General features: G+C 39.7%; 1 protein-coding gene across 2 annotated transcripts in view; it reads left to right on the top strand.

Annotated features, from left to right (window-relative positions):
• Positions 1-1235: 1235 nt before the first annotated feature.
• igsf5b (immunoglobulin superfamily, member 5b) overlaps positions 1236-15145 on the top strand; it is a 15755-nt gene continuing 1845 nt past the window's right edge. For both annotated transcript variants that reach the window (XM_039825244.1, XM_039825238.1), the window contains exons 1-8: positions 1236-1347; positions 3270-3358; positions 5102-5419; positions 8916-9043; positions 9787-9952; positions 10479-10610; positions 12760-12784; positions 13435-13523. In XM_039825244.1, coding sequence (XP_039681178.1) covers positions 3310-3358; positions 5102-5419; positions 8916-9043; positions 9787-9952; positions 10479-10610; positions 12760-12784; positions 13435-13523 — 907 coding nt within the window. In that variant the 5' untranslated portion in view covers positions 1236-1347; positions 3270-3309. The remainder of the gene's footprint in view (positions 1348-3269; positions 3359-5101; positions 5420-8915; positions 9044-9786; positions 9953-10478; positions 10611-12759; positions 12785-13434; positions 13524-15145) is intronic.

Here is a 15145-nt window from a genome sequence, read left to right on the forward strand (position 1 = left end):
TTAAAACAAAAGTCTACAGCCATGCAACTCTATAAGGCTGTACTTAAAAGCCAGCATGCTAACATGCTGGCTATGGCGTATGACGCGTATGGCATCAGGTTTATGTCATATCACCGCGATAAAACATGCTCACAAGCAAATTATATTATTTCACACCCACAGATTGGTCTTCACACACCAATTCAGCAACCAGAGATGTACAGGCAGCTGCGGGTGTGAAAAAAAACATAGGGAGAGGCACAGAATGGCACCTGCGTGAATAAAACTTTTCAGCAAGCGCACAGAGCAGCCACCACACGCGAGAGAGTGTCTGTTTTGCGAGAGCTGGAGGGAAATACACACTCTTACAGGTCACTCTGCTTTCAAAGTGGATTTCTGCTCGTGTGATCGAAACTGACTTTTGACATTTTGGGGGTGAAAACCAAGGAGGCACTGGCCTTATGATTGGTCACTTTCAACACAATCTCACCCACAAACCGCCTTAGCCTACCTTTATTGACAGCTATCGTTACAGGAAGGACAAAGGTGTACTGGCCGAAGAAGTATTTCCATCTTTATTAACGATGTATCGCAAGATAGCACCGTAAATAAAGGAATGTATACCTAAGTGTCTCTCGTATGTATGATAATCCATTAGTAGCTGCTGAGACATTTCAGTCAAAACAACAAAAGTCAACCTCATGGGGATGTTAGAGGAAAAGTCAGGGATTCACCAAAGTAAAATGAATACATTGTCTGTGAACCACGAAGGCTTGTACCAAATTTCTTGGCAATCCAATAATCAGTACTCCTATAATCGTTAAGACATTTTGCTAAAAGCCAAAAAATAAAGGCAATACAGTTAGCAGGAATCATCCTATGTGGAACATAAATGTCTGTAAATTTCAATTCATCCAAACGTTTTTGAGATAAATCAGTCTGGACCAAAGTGGTGGAAAGAAATTGACAGACTGACATTGCCATCCAACGCAACGCTACTAGTGTAGCTAAAAGATATCAAAGCATGTCTTCCTTCTGCTATATATCATACTGTACATCTGTGATGTTTATCATACGGCTACATCATCCAGTGTGTCCAAATCCATTCATTTAAAGAGAGGGTGGAGGTCTACTTGTTAGGCCCCCTGGGAACTGGGGGCTTACAAGGGGTATTGTTTGCAGTCTGAGTCACTCTATATTTACATCTGTGTGTAACACAGGGCAAAGTTCCCACTGAGTTTGGTAATATTTAACAGGACATTTTTAGGTGACATGGCTGAGCACCAAGCATGAGAAAGGTGCAGCATCGTTGACATGTATCCACTGTGTGTGACACTTGCCGCTGATCCACAGAGACCCCAGACTGAGGTGAGTCAGACAAACACAATGGGATTTATGGTTATTTATTGTTCATTGACTTTAACGTTATTCAGGAGATGCTGCTTTATGCTGTGTGTGAAAGAAATGGTTGAAAGACAGGTGCAGTGCTGCAAGTTATTTATACATAAGATCTCCGTGATTTTACTGGGTAACCTCTAAATAAGTAATCATACTCTGACTTAAATCAATTTAACTGAAACTGTTGCACTTTGACTAAAAATAAAAATGTTGGTAAAATTTCTTGAACTGCCTTGAACTTTACTTTCAAGGCAATTTTCCTCACTTATTATCGTGTCTATCAGAAAACAAGGGCTGGATGTCCAAAAGATTTCTCCAGCTAAATGAAAGAAATCCTTCTTTTTTGTTTACAAAAAAATATCTTGGTTCCCTGTCTACAAATGTCAAACCTGTGACAGTGACCTTTTATTTGAAAAACAAGTTACAAAAGCAATTAAATCACGTGGGGTGTTTTTTTTTCTTTCAATTGGGGAGAATTTTAAAAATCTGTCTTTTCCAGTCTCGACCTGATCTAGAGAAGCTTATTCATGCTTTTATGTCATCTCATTGTTAAACCCTAAACAATCTCACAACCTCAACTAATACAAAATGCAGCTGCTCTGCTTCATTTATACGTTTTTCTTTTAACAAATACTAGAAGACAAGATCACATCAGACCAATTCTGAAATGTTTTAATCCTGATTCAACCATGTAAAGCACGTTTCTAAATTTGTTTTGAAAAGTGCTGTATAAATTAGGATTATTATTATTATTATTACTACTACCAGAAACAAGAACACAGTGAACAGATATTGCATACATTTACTGTAACTTGGTTTGGTTTTCTTGACTTTTCGGGTTGGTTAGACTTGATTGCATTGCTTCATTTTGGTGTCAACAAATACTCCGTTTAATGTTGTTTGAAATGACATGAATGCACAGGGACGTTAAGCTCAGAATGAAGAAAATAGAATTAAATTAAATATAAAAAACTCTAATAAGCTTCATTAATTTTTCTGACCTGTATGGAAAAAACTTTACCAACAAGTGATTTACCAGGTACACTTAAAAGGTTAGATTGCAATTGATCCTGTTTTCTTTTATAAAAGATTTACTATATAGATATATGTTTTATATACTTTTTTTTTAAAAGACTAATTCTAGGGGTTCTAAATTCTAACATGCTCACACTGCTAACATGCTGATATTTAGAAGGCATAGTGTTTAACATGTTTGCCATCTTAGTGTAGCATGTTAGCATGCTAACAAATTTTAATTAGCACTAAACACAAAGTACAGCTGAGGCTGACTGGAAAGTAGGGGTGGGGGAAAAAATCAATACAGCATGGTATCGCGATATTTTCTGTGGCAATACTGAATCGATACACAGATGCCAAGTATCAATCTTTTATTACATATGTGTTGGTCAGTTTGTCTGCTTGACAATCCCATTTTGCAGCAATAAAATTGAAGTGAGATGAATGGAGAACAGAAATGTATCTTTTTAGATAAAACAGATGTTGACAAAGTTTCCTTTTGGGGACATAATTTGAAATTGGGAAAAAATTTGAAGTTGGAAAAAAGGTAATAAATTGCAATATACCGCAGAATATTTCAATATGCTTTAAAATCCCAATAATATAATATCGTGACATAAGTATCGTGATGATATTGTATTGTGAGGCCTCTGGTGATTCCCACCCCTACTGGAATATATGGACCATGCAGGGCCATGGATATGTGTAGCAAATTTCATGGTAATCCATCCAGTAGATGTTGAGACATTTCAGTCTGGACCAAAATGGTGGACTCAAAGAAAGACATCATCCCTAGAGCCTTGTTGCTAGCATGGCTAAAGACTTGTGATTTGGATCAACCTCTGTAGGGAATAATTCAATTATTTCTGTTTCAGGTCCGTTCAACAATGGATTGACTGGATCGACTGATTAAACATGGACATCTTTTCTCTGTTAATGCTCCTACTTTCATGCAGGATTCAAGGTTTGATTTCAGCTCAAAACAAACACAGCAGCTTGTTTGATTGGAGATGTGTCACAAAGACCAGTAATGTGCTTGTACTACATTCAGTGCTGTGGTGTTCTTAATTAGAGGGCCAAATAATCTATCTGCACTTTATAATTAATTTTCTTTTAAATGGCTGCCTAATGTGCCTATCTAGTTAACAGCTAAATGTAGTCAGTGGTCAGGGGACTTCAGAGTCACTGGTTCATGGTCCCAATAGGAGCACGCACAAATTATGCTCATTAGACTGCCATTCTCTGATTGCAATTAAAAGAAATAACCATACAGGCTGGCCTAGATATTTCTTAGGCCTAATTTCCTAAATGAATGCATAATTTATGATTCTGCATGCTGGCTGTGTAAGGTAACGCAGTTAGCTCACCACAAACAAGTCATACATCACCCCGTGTACTGTGGTGTGAACCTCTTATTTCATATTTCATGGTTTGCCATTAATATTAATTCCTCTTCTCCTTTATTTGTCAACAATAGAAAGCCACAAAGATACACTGAAATTCAGCTTGGGAGCTGCACTGAGTAGGCCTTAACAGTTAGTGCATAGTGGGTTATTATGAACACTTCCTCATAGAATCTATTCTTCTATTTTAGCCCTACTCATGTAATCCTTGCAGGTTACTGTTAATATATTTACCCTGCAGAACGATGCCGTGGCCTGTTGCTGACAGCTACAGATTAATTTACACTCTCCTATTTTTGTTAGTATTTCTTCCCTAAATCCTATTTGCCCTTATTCATGCATCCGGTCAAATCACCAATCTCCATCTGGACAGCCTGAGTAAAAACACATTTAGGGAGTTGTGCTGTCATTTTCTTTCTTTGTCTCTTTATCCCTCTAAGGCTTTCTTTCTCTTTCTTTCTTTCATTCATTCTCTCTATCAATTCCTGAGAAAGAAGCAATAACTCATTCACTTTTCCTCCTCAGAATTCTTGATTCAAATTTGACTAAAACAATGCTACTGAATTGTTAAGTTTTTCTGTTCTTTGAACTAACTGAGGGAATGCCTCAACTTACTGGTCACTAATTCCCCACCATATTTATGGGTTTTCTTTACTACACCAACTTCAGTTCATCCCTTGACTATAAAATTCAAAGTCTCTTCTCAAATAATATTTCCTTAACACCTCCAGCAATGTCAATCTGACACAGTTTGGATGTGTCAATTCTGATTTCTGTACAAATGTGATCTTACTGTATATACACATTGCATATTTTATTTGAGATTATATTTGAAGGAGTCAGTTTGCATTGCAAAAAAGTAAAACATTTGTATAAAGTGATTTTCTGATAAGGTCAATAGTGAAATGATGTGGTTTATGTGTTGTATATTGCAGAGCCAGCTTCTTAATTCTATTTGCCTAATATTACTTTGTTATATTACTAAATCTTATTAGGTTTTGTTAAAGGAGTAGTTTGATATTTTTGGAAATACAGAGTTTCCGCTGGTTGCCTGGCAACTTCTAGGTGACGACAGGACTCCAGGAAGCCACTGCACCCCATACATATAAAACATAGTTTTATATCTACCGGTATGCTGCACCCAGCCAAGAAATAGGCCAGCCCACGCTCAACAAGATTGATTAGTGAAGATTGGTGATTTGATTTGGTTTTACTTATTATGAAAACTGTCTCAGACTCTGTTGTCAGACTCTGACATGGAAGGACTTGTTAATGTATTTTACATCTTGTCTTTGGACTTTTAGCAGTCGGAGCTCAGATGAAGCTGTCACCTGGAACACTAACCGTGCTGCGAGGAGAGGAGGCCCGGCTTACCTGCAGTACCTCCAACACCCACTGGACCGTTATGGTGTGGCTGCTGAATGGTACAGCGGTTCTCACTATCTCCAAGGAGATTGGTGTCCTGCCCTCCATCAACCCAAATGTGACGGCCGAAAAAAGCCGTGTCTCACAGGGGGACAGCTGGGTGTTTGTCCTGAAAAACACACAGAGGCACAACCAGGGACAAGTGACCTGTGACCTCCAGGGTATTGATAGGAAAACAGCAAGCCTGTTTGTACAAGGTCTGTATGTCCATATGTTTGTATCAGAGGAGGTACCATGTGCATATGTTCATGTATGGATGTGTGTGCATGTTACCTTGGTTCATTGTAGCATGAAAGAAGCAAGGGACTGTTTATTTCTACTGTAGCAAATTTCAAAGTCTTTTTGTGCAGCCAGCCCCTCTTAGGGATACTCACTTTCTTGCAAACAAGAGTCTGCACACACGCATGCAAAGCTGCGAAGTAAATGAAGCAGAGAACAAGTCTCAATTGCAACTATTGCAGTGTGAGAGAGTGCAGAACCACATCACATTTTACCTTGACGAGGCAAAAAGCAGCATTAAAAAATAAATAAAAAGAGGTAAATGAAGGGACTAAGCAGGAGCTGTGTAGCTGCTTTCATTTTTGCCCACCCACACATTGCCATCTCTACTCACAAAAAATAAAGAACACAAAGGCGCTCATGCTTCCTTTGAAGTGGGCATTCAAGAATGAAAGTTTTCTGTAAAAGTAGCTGAACAAGCACCTGAGTGACCAATCAGGGTGTATATCAAGGGTGGGAAGTCATTTGGGCCTGTGTGGTGGAGTGGCCCGGCCAGGCATGTTTGATGGTCTCTGTGACATTGTTTATGTTAGTATAGGTGGTGTCTGGGATAGGAATTGATTGGCTCTCAGATATAAATACAGTACAGGCCAAAAGTTTGGACACACCTTCTCATTCAATGTGTTTCCTTTTTATTTTCATGACTATTTACATTGTAGATTCTCACTGAAGGCATCGAAACTATGAATGAACACATATGGAATGATGTACTTAACAAAAAAGTGTGAAATAACTGAAAACATGTTTTATATTTTAGATTCTTCAAAGTAGCCACCCTTTGATTTTTTATTAATAAGGGAAAAAATTCCACTAATTAACCCTGACCAAGCACACCTGTGAAGTGAAAACCATTTCAGGTGACTACCTCATGAAGCTCATTGAGAGAACACCAAGGGTTTGCAAAGGGTGGCTACTTTGAAGAATCTAAAATATAAGACATGTTTTCAGTTATTTCACTTTTTTGTTAAGTACATAATTCCATATGTGTTCATTCATAGTTTTGATCCCTTCAGTGAGAATCTACGATGCAAATAGTCATGAAAATAAAGGAAACGCATTGAATGAGAAGGTGTGTCCAAACCTTTGGCCTGTACTGTACCAGGTGGAAGGCAATGGACTCCATGCCAGTCAGACCAGGCAGCAGAGCAGGATTAACAGGCTGCAGCCAATCTTCTCTCCTCTTCCTCTTCCCCTCCTCATTTAGTGTATATTTGTATGCAGATGTGCTGTGCCAAAGTGGGTATGCCGTGTGAGGCACATTTGCTGGCAAGTTAGGAGTCAGGACTTGATAAGAATCAGTATTTCTCTTCAGTTTTGATGGTGTTGATGTCTCTAGCTGGAGAGCACTGCAGCATTTCAACAAGTGGGACTTCCCTGATAGTAATAACCACAAAAACAAAAAAACATTTAAACAACTAAAACTGTCTAAACAACCAAGTTAGAGAAATATCACTTAAATTGACCATACCGTTCAAAAACCTTTTCATTTCCACACAAATGTGGGACTGTACACAAATTATTATGGTTGAAAGGGAGGTAAGGAAAGGGTTAAGCATTTCTTTTCTTTTTGCTGAAGGCAGGGTAGTCGGGCTTGTTTGGGAGAGTGGAGAAGAATATATATATTTTTAAAACTTAATTAAAGACGTCATATTTGAGCAGATAACTAAGTAGTGGCATCTCTGGGAAGATATTGACCACTCGGTGCCATTTATTCACACAGCAGAGTTTTAGCTCACATAGAGGTGGCATGCCTCAAACTAGATGATAACTTATTTCGCAAATGCGTCAATACTTGCCTGGACCTGGGCTTCTTTTGACCTTATCATTCAACTTATTTGCATCTGCAGTATGTACAAATTGAGTTGAGAGCTCAGCTAAAAAAAAAATCTGTGTGGAAACATCCTCTCTGCAAAAAGCGAGAGGAAACAAAACCAATGACCCATCACCTCCAATATATTACTGTAAGAGCCTCCATTGCTGCCAGTGCCACAAATCCCCACTGACATATGCAGCCATTAACAGTAGTGCATGGGGAATCAGGCCCTTCAGTCTGGATGCAGAGGATCACTATGGCCTGACACAGCCTTTGAATTAATTGTGCATCCTGGCACACCCAGTTAACAGTCAGCAACTCTGCCTGTGATTTGTGTACTGCAGTTTCAAATATACTGTTGGAATAAAGCCACAAATCCACAGCGGGCTGGTTGACTCTGTGTGCTATCATCCACACTCCCTGCTTTAATTGTCCAATATAAAGATGATGTAAATATGACAACACAGTCCACACACACACACACACACTTAACTTGAGCAAATCAATATGGTTGCATGTGCTGTTGAGTACAAACAGGGTCTGCCGTGAATGCTAAAGCTGCAGAAAAGGAGAACTCTTCAATATAAAGCGTGAACATGCTGTGATGTTTGGCCCGTAGAGGCATAGTGCCCTTCCTCTTGAAATTAGACAACCTTTGTGCGCATATACACACCAATCCTGCACACAGACAGCAAAAATTACCCTCTGAGGACCCCTGCTGAAATATCAGTGGAATTAGAGTTGGGTGTGGGCTCCCGGCCTCACACAGCCTTCCACAGCAGCCAAAAGTCTTCAGAGTTTCCCTACAGTGATTAACCAACCTTATGAAACCTTTTTCAGGGATCACTTAAATTGGAGCTTTGGGAGAGAGTGCTGATGTCGTCCCTTTCTCTGTTTAGATGTATCAATCTGCCATGATCGCCCAGAGCCCCTCATCAGTCAGTGCAAATGAGGCTGCTGGTTCCTCGCCAACCTTTTTTCAACGGTGCTGAGATTCTCTAAGAGCAGCCAGAGTACACTCTTTTAGAATTAGATGGTAGGATGTTTATGACACCAAATCAGGCATAACATAAAAGAACCTGGAGAAAAGGGACAGCCAATAATGCGCACAAAAAATCTAGGGATTTAAACCTAAATTCACACAGACATGTCATTTCATTTGACAAAGCACCGAAGCTTCTGTAATTATCTTTCTGTCTGTAGCAATTGTCTGTTGCATCCACCGCCTTTCATTCTGCCACACAGTAGACTTCACATTTGAGATACTGTATCTCCCAGGGCCTTAAGTGGCTTATTTGGCTGGTAGAGAAGGAGATGAAGGGAAAAAAAGCATAAGCATTCGTCAGGCAATTGAGACTTTGAGAAATGTGATCAATCATTGAAAGTGAGCAGGCCAACTGGAGAGGTGATGCTAATCTTGGGTACAGATGTGTGCATGCAACAATGTGCATTTCAGAACTGAAAAGAAATTCATAGATTCCTACCCGGTGTCGCTATTCATAAACTTATACAATCTCATATGCAAAAGTACATTTAGATGCATGTAAGCACATATATAAGAAACTATTTAAGTTTGTGTATGTACTTTCTTCTCATTGCAGAAAAGGGCAGTGTGAGAGTCATTGGAGAGGACAAGTTGGCTTTCAAGGGTCAGTCGGTCCTGTTTGAATGCCAAGCAGCACGATGGTACCCTCAACCCACTTTGCAATGGCAGGTGAATGACAAAAAGGTAAGTACATACACCCTCCTCACTATTGTTATTTTGAAAACTTAGCAAAGCATTACATATTAGAAAACTCTTATTAAGATCAAGGTACACTGTTGCAACTCTTCATTTGACACAGAAATAGATTTAGAAATGAATCAACACATTTTTTTTTTATCAGCTGTAACCCCAATACAGTACAATGCACTCAATTGCATTTGGTTTATAGCATTACAAGAGGCAAAAAATAGCTAACTTTTTGTGTCCATTTTTCACAAAATTCAGTTCTCTTTGTGCACATTTTAACTCAAGACCACTTTCATTTCTATTACCCCTGCAAAACAGCACAAATTCAAAAAAAGTGTGTGCCTGTACCGAGCCAGAGAAGGTGCAAATGCAGGTACATTATTACTCTCAGGCTTTTTGTTTGGAGAAAGTGGCCTAAAGACTCTTCCAGACCTTTTAGAAAACTGCACTACGGGTCCAACCAAAAGTGTTAGGATTATCATATCTGGAAAGACATGTTGCTGTAGAATTTTCTCAAGTGTAACTGTTTGGTGCTAAGTACCAATAACCAAATGTCATCTCCAAAGCAATTTAAAAACAAACATGGTCACAACAGATCGTGGCCGCATCACAAGAAGAAAAAATACTTTTACATTTGTATTGTTCCTTTAAATTAAGTTATGTATTGAGTCAGATTGTAATTAGTAAGCAGAATTAGAATAATACTGATTCTTTCTCTTGGCGCGGGGATTGGCGCGGAGGTGAGCCAGGGTGAATACAACATCAGTAGTGAAGAGTCGGGGAAGAGCCTCTTTAATGTGACCAGCAACCTCAGCTTCACGGCAGCAAAGAGCTCTAATGTGGAGTGTCTGGCCTCTGTGTCTGCCCTTCCCACACCACTGAAGAGCAGCGTCCGCCTGACAGTGGGTGAGAGAACACGGCCTTCGCGTTTTACAATTAAACACCCATGCACTGTTAGTCTCTCTTTGTTCTGTCCTATTTTAGTTCTCTATCTCTACATTCCTTTTTTTCTCTTTTTTAACCTGGCTCTCTTTGTGTGTTTCACTTTGTTTTTTCCTCTTTTTCTGTCCCTTTCTCTTTTGGGAGGCCTGTGAATCATCACTGGGCATTACTATTAAAGAGAAGAGTGGATGAGTGGAACAGAAAGGAGCTGCTAGATCAAAACTGCATGACTTTGCAACACAGAGCCAACCTCTCTCAGGTCCAAAATGCAAATACTGCATTATTATCTTGTTCCATTTGTAGTTGTAACATTTTCTTGAAATCCACTTCCCTCGACAAACACCCTCATGCATACTACTGCAAATTATAACAGAAAATTGAACACACCTTTCTTTTACCCCTTGTCTGCAAATCTGTAATTGAATTGCAAAGTAACAACAATGTTTCAGCATTTCTTTACCAAAACATTGAGGAAACCTTCTCTCCTCAGTTGCAGAGGTGGTGCAGGAGGGAGATGACTGCACAGTCCCTGTGGCGGTAACAGCCTCCCTCTCTGCCATTGTGCTGCTCCTCCTGCTCTGCATCTGCACTGTCCTCTGGTATAGACAAAGGACACAAGCAAGTATGCACTTTTCTCTTACTTGAATTGCTCGAGGTGAAAAAATGTCACCTCCCCCTACACTTCTCCAGTACAGAAACTGTGATTAAAGTATAATGAAGAAGATGGGCGGTTACACGCTGTGACTCGGCACTGCCCCATGCTGACCTTCACCAAGGGCACGCTATATATTTTCCGACAAAGGCAGAACATTAGTTGTCAGCACAAAGCTTTTCTTCTCAGGAAAGAGCAGCAGCACAAAGGTTAGAGAAGTATGTGTACTGTATGACTGCAGGGTTGGAGGTGTTATAGGCAAGAAAAACTGGGACAATTTGAACAGGAGGAAGGAATGAGTCCTCACGCTGAACAACTAGAGGTGCAGAGGTGGCCCTGAGCAAGACATTAGTGTGAATGTGCAAAGATACTTCTGTCACTGCAATTACAGTAACTTTGTTGAGTAGTTTTCTAAGTCCAACTGAAATTAAGTAGCATGTTTCTTTCTGCTACAACATCCAAATCTCTCCTGTGCTCTTCAAAAGAGAAAAAAAAACAGAAAACATCTACTTTGAACTTTGTGCTATTGTATTGCCTTCTATCAAATGGCAGCCAAGAAACAGTACTTCCACTTTAAAGGTGTTACAAGATGTTGCAGAAAAGTCACCCATGGATAAATAAAGGGACAATGACACCAACCTGTATGCTAAAAGGATTATAGCTGTTGGTACACTGGCAGAAATTGTACCTTGGGGAACATGATGTCCTGACTCACACCTGGTTCCTGCCAGATGAGTCAGTGTCACATTAAGCTTTTTTGACACAGATTGTTCTGTAGATTTAAGAGGAATAGTTGCAAATTTTGGGAAACACGCTTGATAGCTTTTTTGCTGAGAGTTGAGAAGATCAATACCACTCATAACACCAGTTTATATTAAACTGACCGACAATAGGGGGTATCACTCTTCTCATCTAACTCTCTGCAAAAAATCCACTGAGAATAATTTTCAAAATGTTGAACTATTCCTTCAAGAGAGACACGTTGAATTTTTGTTTTTAAGTCTAAAGGTGACTAAGGCAGTACCAAATTGCATGGCTCAGGAATTTCTGAGACGCCCATTAATAAGAGTTTAAAACCACCACACAGTGAGACAGTTTTACTGCAGCACTTTTAGAGCTCATTACCCAACCGAGAATATTTGTGATGTGACAAGTTTGTCACTTGTCCAAACAGTGAGGTCGATGCCTGTTGGCAAGTTGACGAAAGAAAAGTGTTGTGATGTTGTAAAAAACATCTGACCAGGAAGGAGGGATGTTGCAGAGATGTTTTTGGAGTGCCATCTCTGAGGGGATCGTTGTGCTATAGCACAAGGAGATGGAGGAAGCCTGTTTGTGCACGATAACAAAAAGTGGCCCTAAGTCACACATTTAAAAGTCAGTTTAATCCCTGTGACTGATTCTGGTCCATTACAAATCATGGCTCAGGGTTTGGAGCAAAAGGATTATCATAAAGCAGGTGTGACCTTTCTCCTCCGGCAGCTGATTCTATACCTGAAACGTCTGATACCTCCTTCACTGTTGTCCTTTCAGCTTTAATGTAAAATCCCTGAGCAAGTTAAATTAACTTCATGAGGATGTTTCACATGTTAGAGGATGTGGCATGCTTCCAAGCCATTAAGCTCTTCTTGAGTAATCCACCTCAATGGGGAGTAATGTATGCTTTGTAATTATTGGGAATATAGAAGGGATCTAATATAGTCACCCTCAAAGACTTTGGCCAGCATGACAGCAGGGATTTAAAATATAATGACGAAGGCAATTTTTCTCCCTGTAAAAGAAGCAGTTTATATGTCTCCTGAGGCAAGTGCCATCTGCACAATTGTTATATTGTTGTGTTTTCACCGTGGCCAGCAGGATCTTTGAAGACAACCATGAAGCTGTATTACAAAACTCATTAACACTCAGCTCCAGCTTTCACTGTTGAACTGCAAACTGACTGGAGGCTATGATATTAGTGCAGAACCAAAAACTAATAAACAGTGGACATTTACAGCTTGCTGTAGATGGAGTAAGCAAGCACAATGGTTCTGTGGTCAATGCCAATAAGAATAATTAAGTCAGATAGCTCATAATAATTCTGGAAACTTAATGCCTATTTTTTATTTTTTTTATCTTTCAGAACTGAGCCCACAGGAGACAATAAGGTAAGATTTAAGAAAGAACATTTTTGCTTTGTGAGGCTATTTTCAAACAATAAAAACCTTGGAACAACTTTAAGATCAACTGTGGATGCCTAAGTGAAAGTGTCTGACTTGAGGAGAAAGTAGCTGCCAATAATCTGTGAAAGAAGCAGAGATGTAGAGTTCATTTTTAATTTACATAAGCAAATATGAAGACTCAGCTTGAATCTCGGTTAATATGCACAACTTATTTCTGAGAATGAATGGGCTTTTATTGTTCCTCATTATAAAAGAAAATTGAAGACATGAATTTGAAATTACATGCATTAAATAGTCATTACATTTTGTAACAACTTAATTAAGATTCAAATTGTCCTTAGCTCATTTAAGAAGCAGATATATAACGCAATATAATTGTCAGAATTTTCCATGCAGCTGAAACACATTTTATAGCTTTTCCATGGAGCACATTGAAGTGGGAGTTGAGCACTTTGGTTGGGTCTAATAAAATGCACTGAAAAATGATGATGTTCATTTTTTATCTGTCAAAGCACTTTATGATGAAAACAATGCAGAGGCCCATGATATACTGCAGCTTTGTGAGAAAAGAAAATTGTCTGTTCACAACTGACAAAGTGGCTTTTCTATTGGACCATTCATTTGGACAATTTTAGGTTTGACCAATCAGTGAGTGGGAGAAGATTGGTTGCTGAGGCGACAAGGGGGACGGTCAACCTGGGATACTCTAGTGAGGGCCCCAAAGGTGAGAGAGACCCACATAGTTCACCATGATCATTTTAAACCTCAACTACAACTGTTTAATCACAATAACACTGTTGGCAGCAGAACATATGACTGTACAAATAAGTAGTTCAATTTATTCTGTCAAACTGTAGAATTAAAATAACTGTACTAACTGGTAAATCAGATTTTTACAAACCCATAACACTAAATGATCACAAAATTTCTGATGGGAGTTCAAAAATGTTTTTTACAGGATGAGGTTTCTGCTTAATTAACATATATATATATATATATATATATATATATGCACTTTACATTTTTGCCAACCATTTTTTAATGCATGCTACACATTTTTATATTTTTGCATGTTTTGATGCCATTTAAGGAACATATTGGTTTCCATTAATTTGCATGCAATATGAAAATCAATCAGTTGAATTGATTTTATCACACCAAACAAAGTCAGTATTAATTCTTTTGTCAACGTTAGATTATGATTGCTAAGTAATGCACTTTATTGTAGATTGATTCTCAACAACGTTAATTTGACAAAAAGCGTCGCAGACTTGGGGCCCTATTTTAACGATCTGAAACGCAAGTATCAAACGTAAAACGCAAGTAGCTTTGTGGGTGGATCTCGGGCACTGTTGCTATTATACCGGCGGGATAAATTACTCTTATGCCCGACGCAAATCTAAAATGGGTTTATCTGAAGTAGCTAGGTGTGGTTTGGGTGTAACGTGCAATAAACCAATCAGAGCGTCATCTCACATTCCCTTTAAGAGCAGGCGCGCTTGTTCCGTGGCGGATTGCTATTATGACGGCGGATTTGCCTGGTGCACGCCAGCGGGAGCTGTCCGGGATGCAGTAAAGTAATAAATACCTGTCTTGGCCGGGTGGCGATGTTGCTGCGGCCTCTCGGGCGTATTGCAGCCATGGAGCGTGTGCCTCCAAACGCACCACCTGCACCTGTTGTGCCCCTTCCTCCTCCCCCCACTCCATCGCCGGCCACCCGCTCCACCAGGAGCGCATCGCGCATTGCCACTCCCGGAGCAGAAGTGACACTCCGCCGGAGTGTCCTATCCCACCGTAGTTCAACATCACATCTCCTTAAGTCCTCTAATATTTCCTCATTTATGTCATCAACACATCCATGATTCATGGAAATGTGTAAAACACAACAAGCCACAAAGAATGCTGCGACTTTTTGAGGACTGTACTGTAAAGTGCCTCCTGACCTATCCAAACACCTGAAGCCATTTTCAGTAATATGTTTTCCTTGTAATTATGTATGGTTTGCAAAAATCGGAACTGCTGCGTGTAGATGAAAGAAGCAAAGTGTATGCGCGTTGTGCACAGGCTACATTATGGCCAAGCATGCGCCCCTAAAATAGCATCTGAATAACGCGCTACTGACTTTAAACCAGGTTTTTCCTGGTCAGTTGTTTTCTGAAACTGCAAAATAGCACCAGGGAACGTTTGTACCTGAACACACCGCCTCTTTTCGCTGAACCGCCCCCAGGAGTGCAAATACATTCCCTAATTTACTGACGTGCGTCTGTGGAGGGAAAAATCTGCTGTGCGTCGGGTGCAAAATAGGAATGATACATGCATCGGTGTACAAAGGCAATTGCGCTGAGT

This window comes from Perca fluviatilis, chromosome 2 (assembly GCF_010015445.1).
Source record: "Perca fluviatilis chromosome 2, GENO_Pfluv_1.0, whole genome shotgun sequence".
In the NCBI taxonomy this organism is placed as follows: Eukaryota; Metazoa; Chordata; class Actinopteri; order Perciformes; family Percidae; genus Perca; species Perca fluviatilis.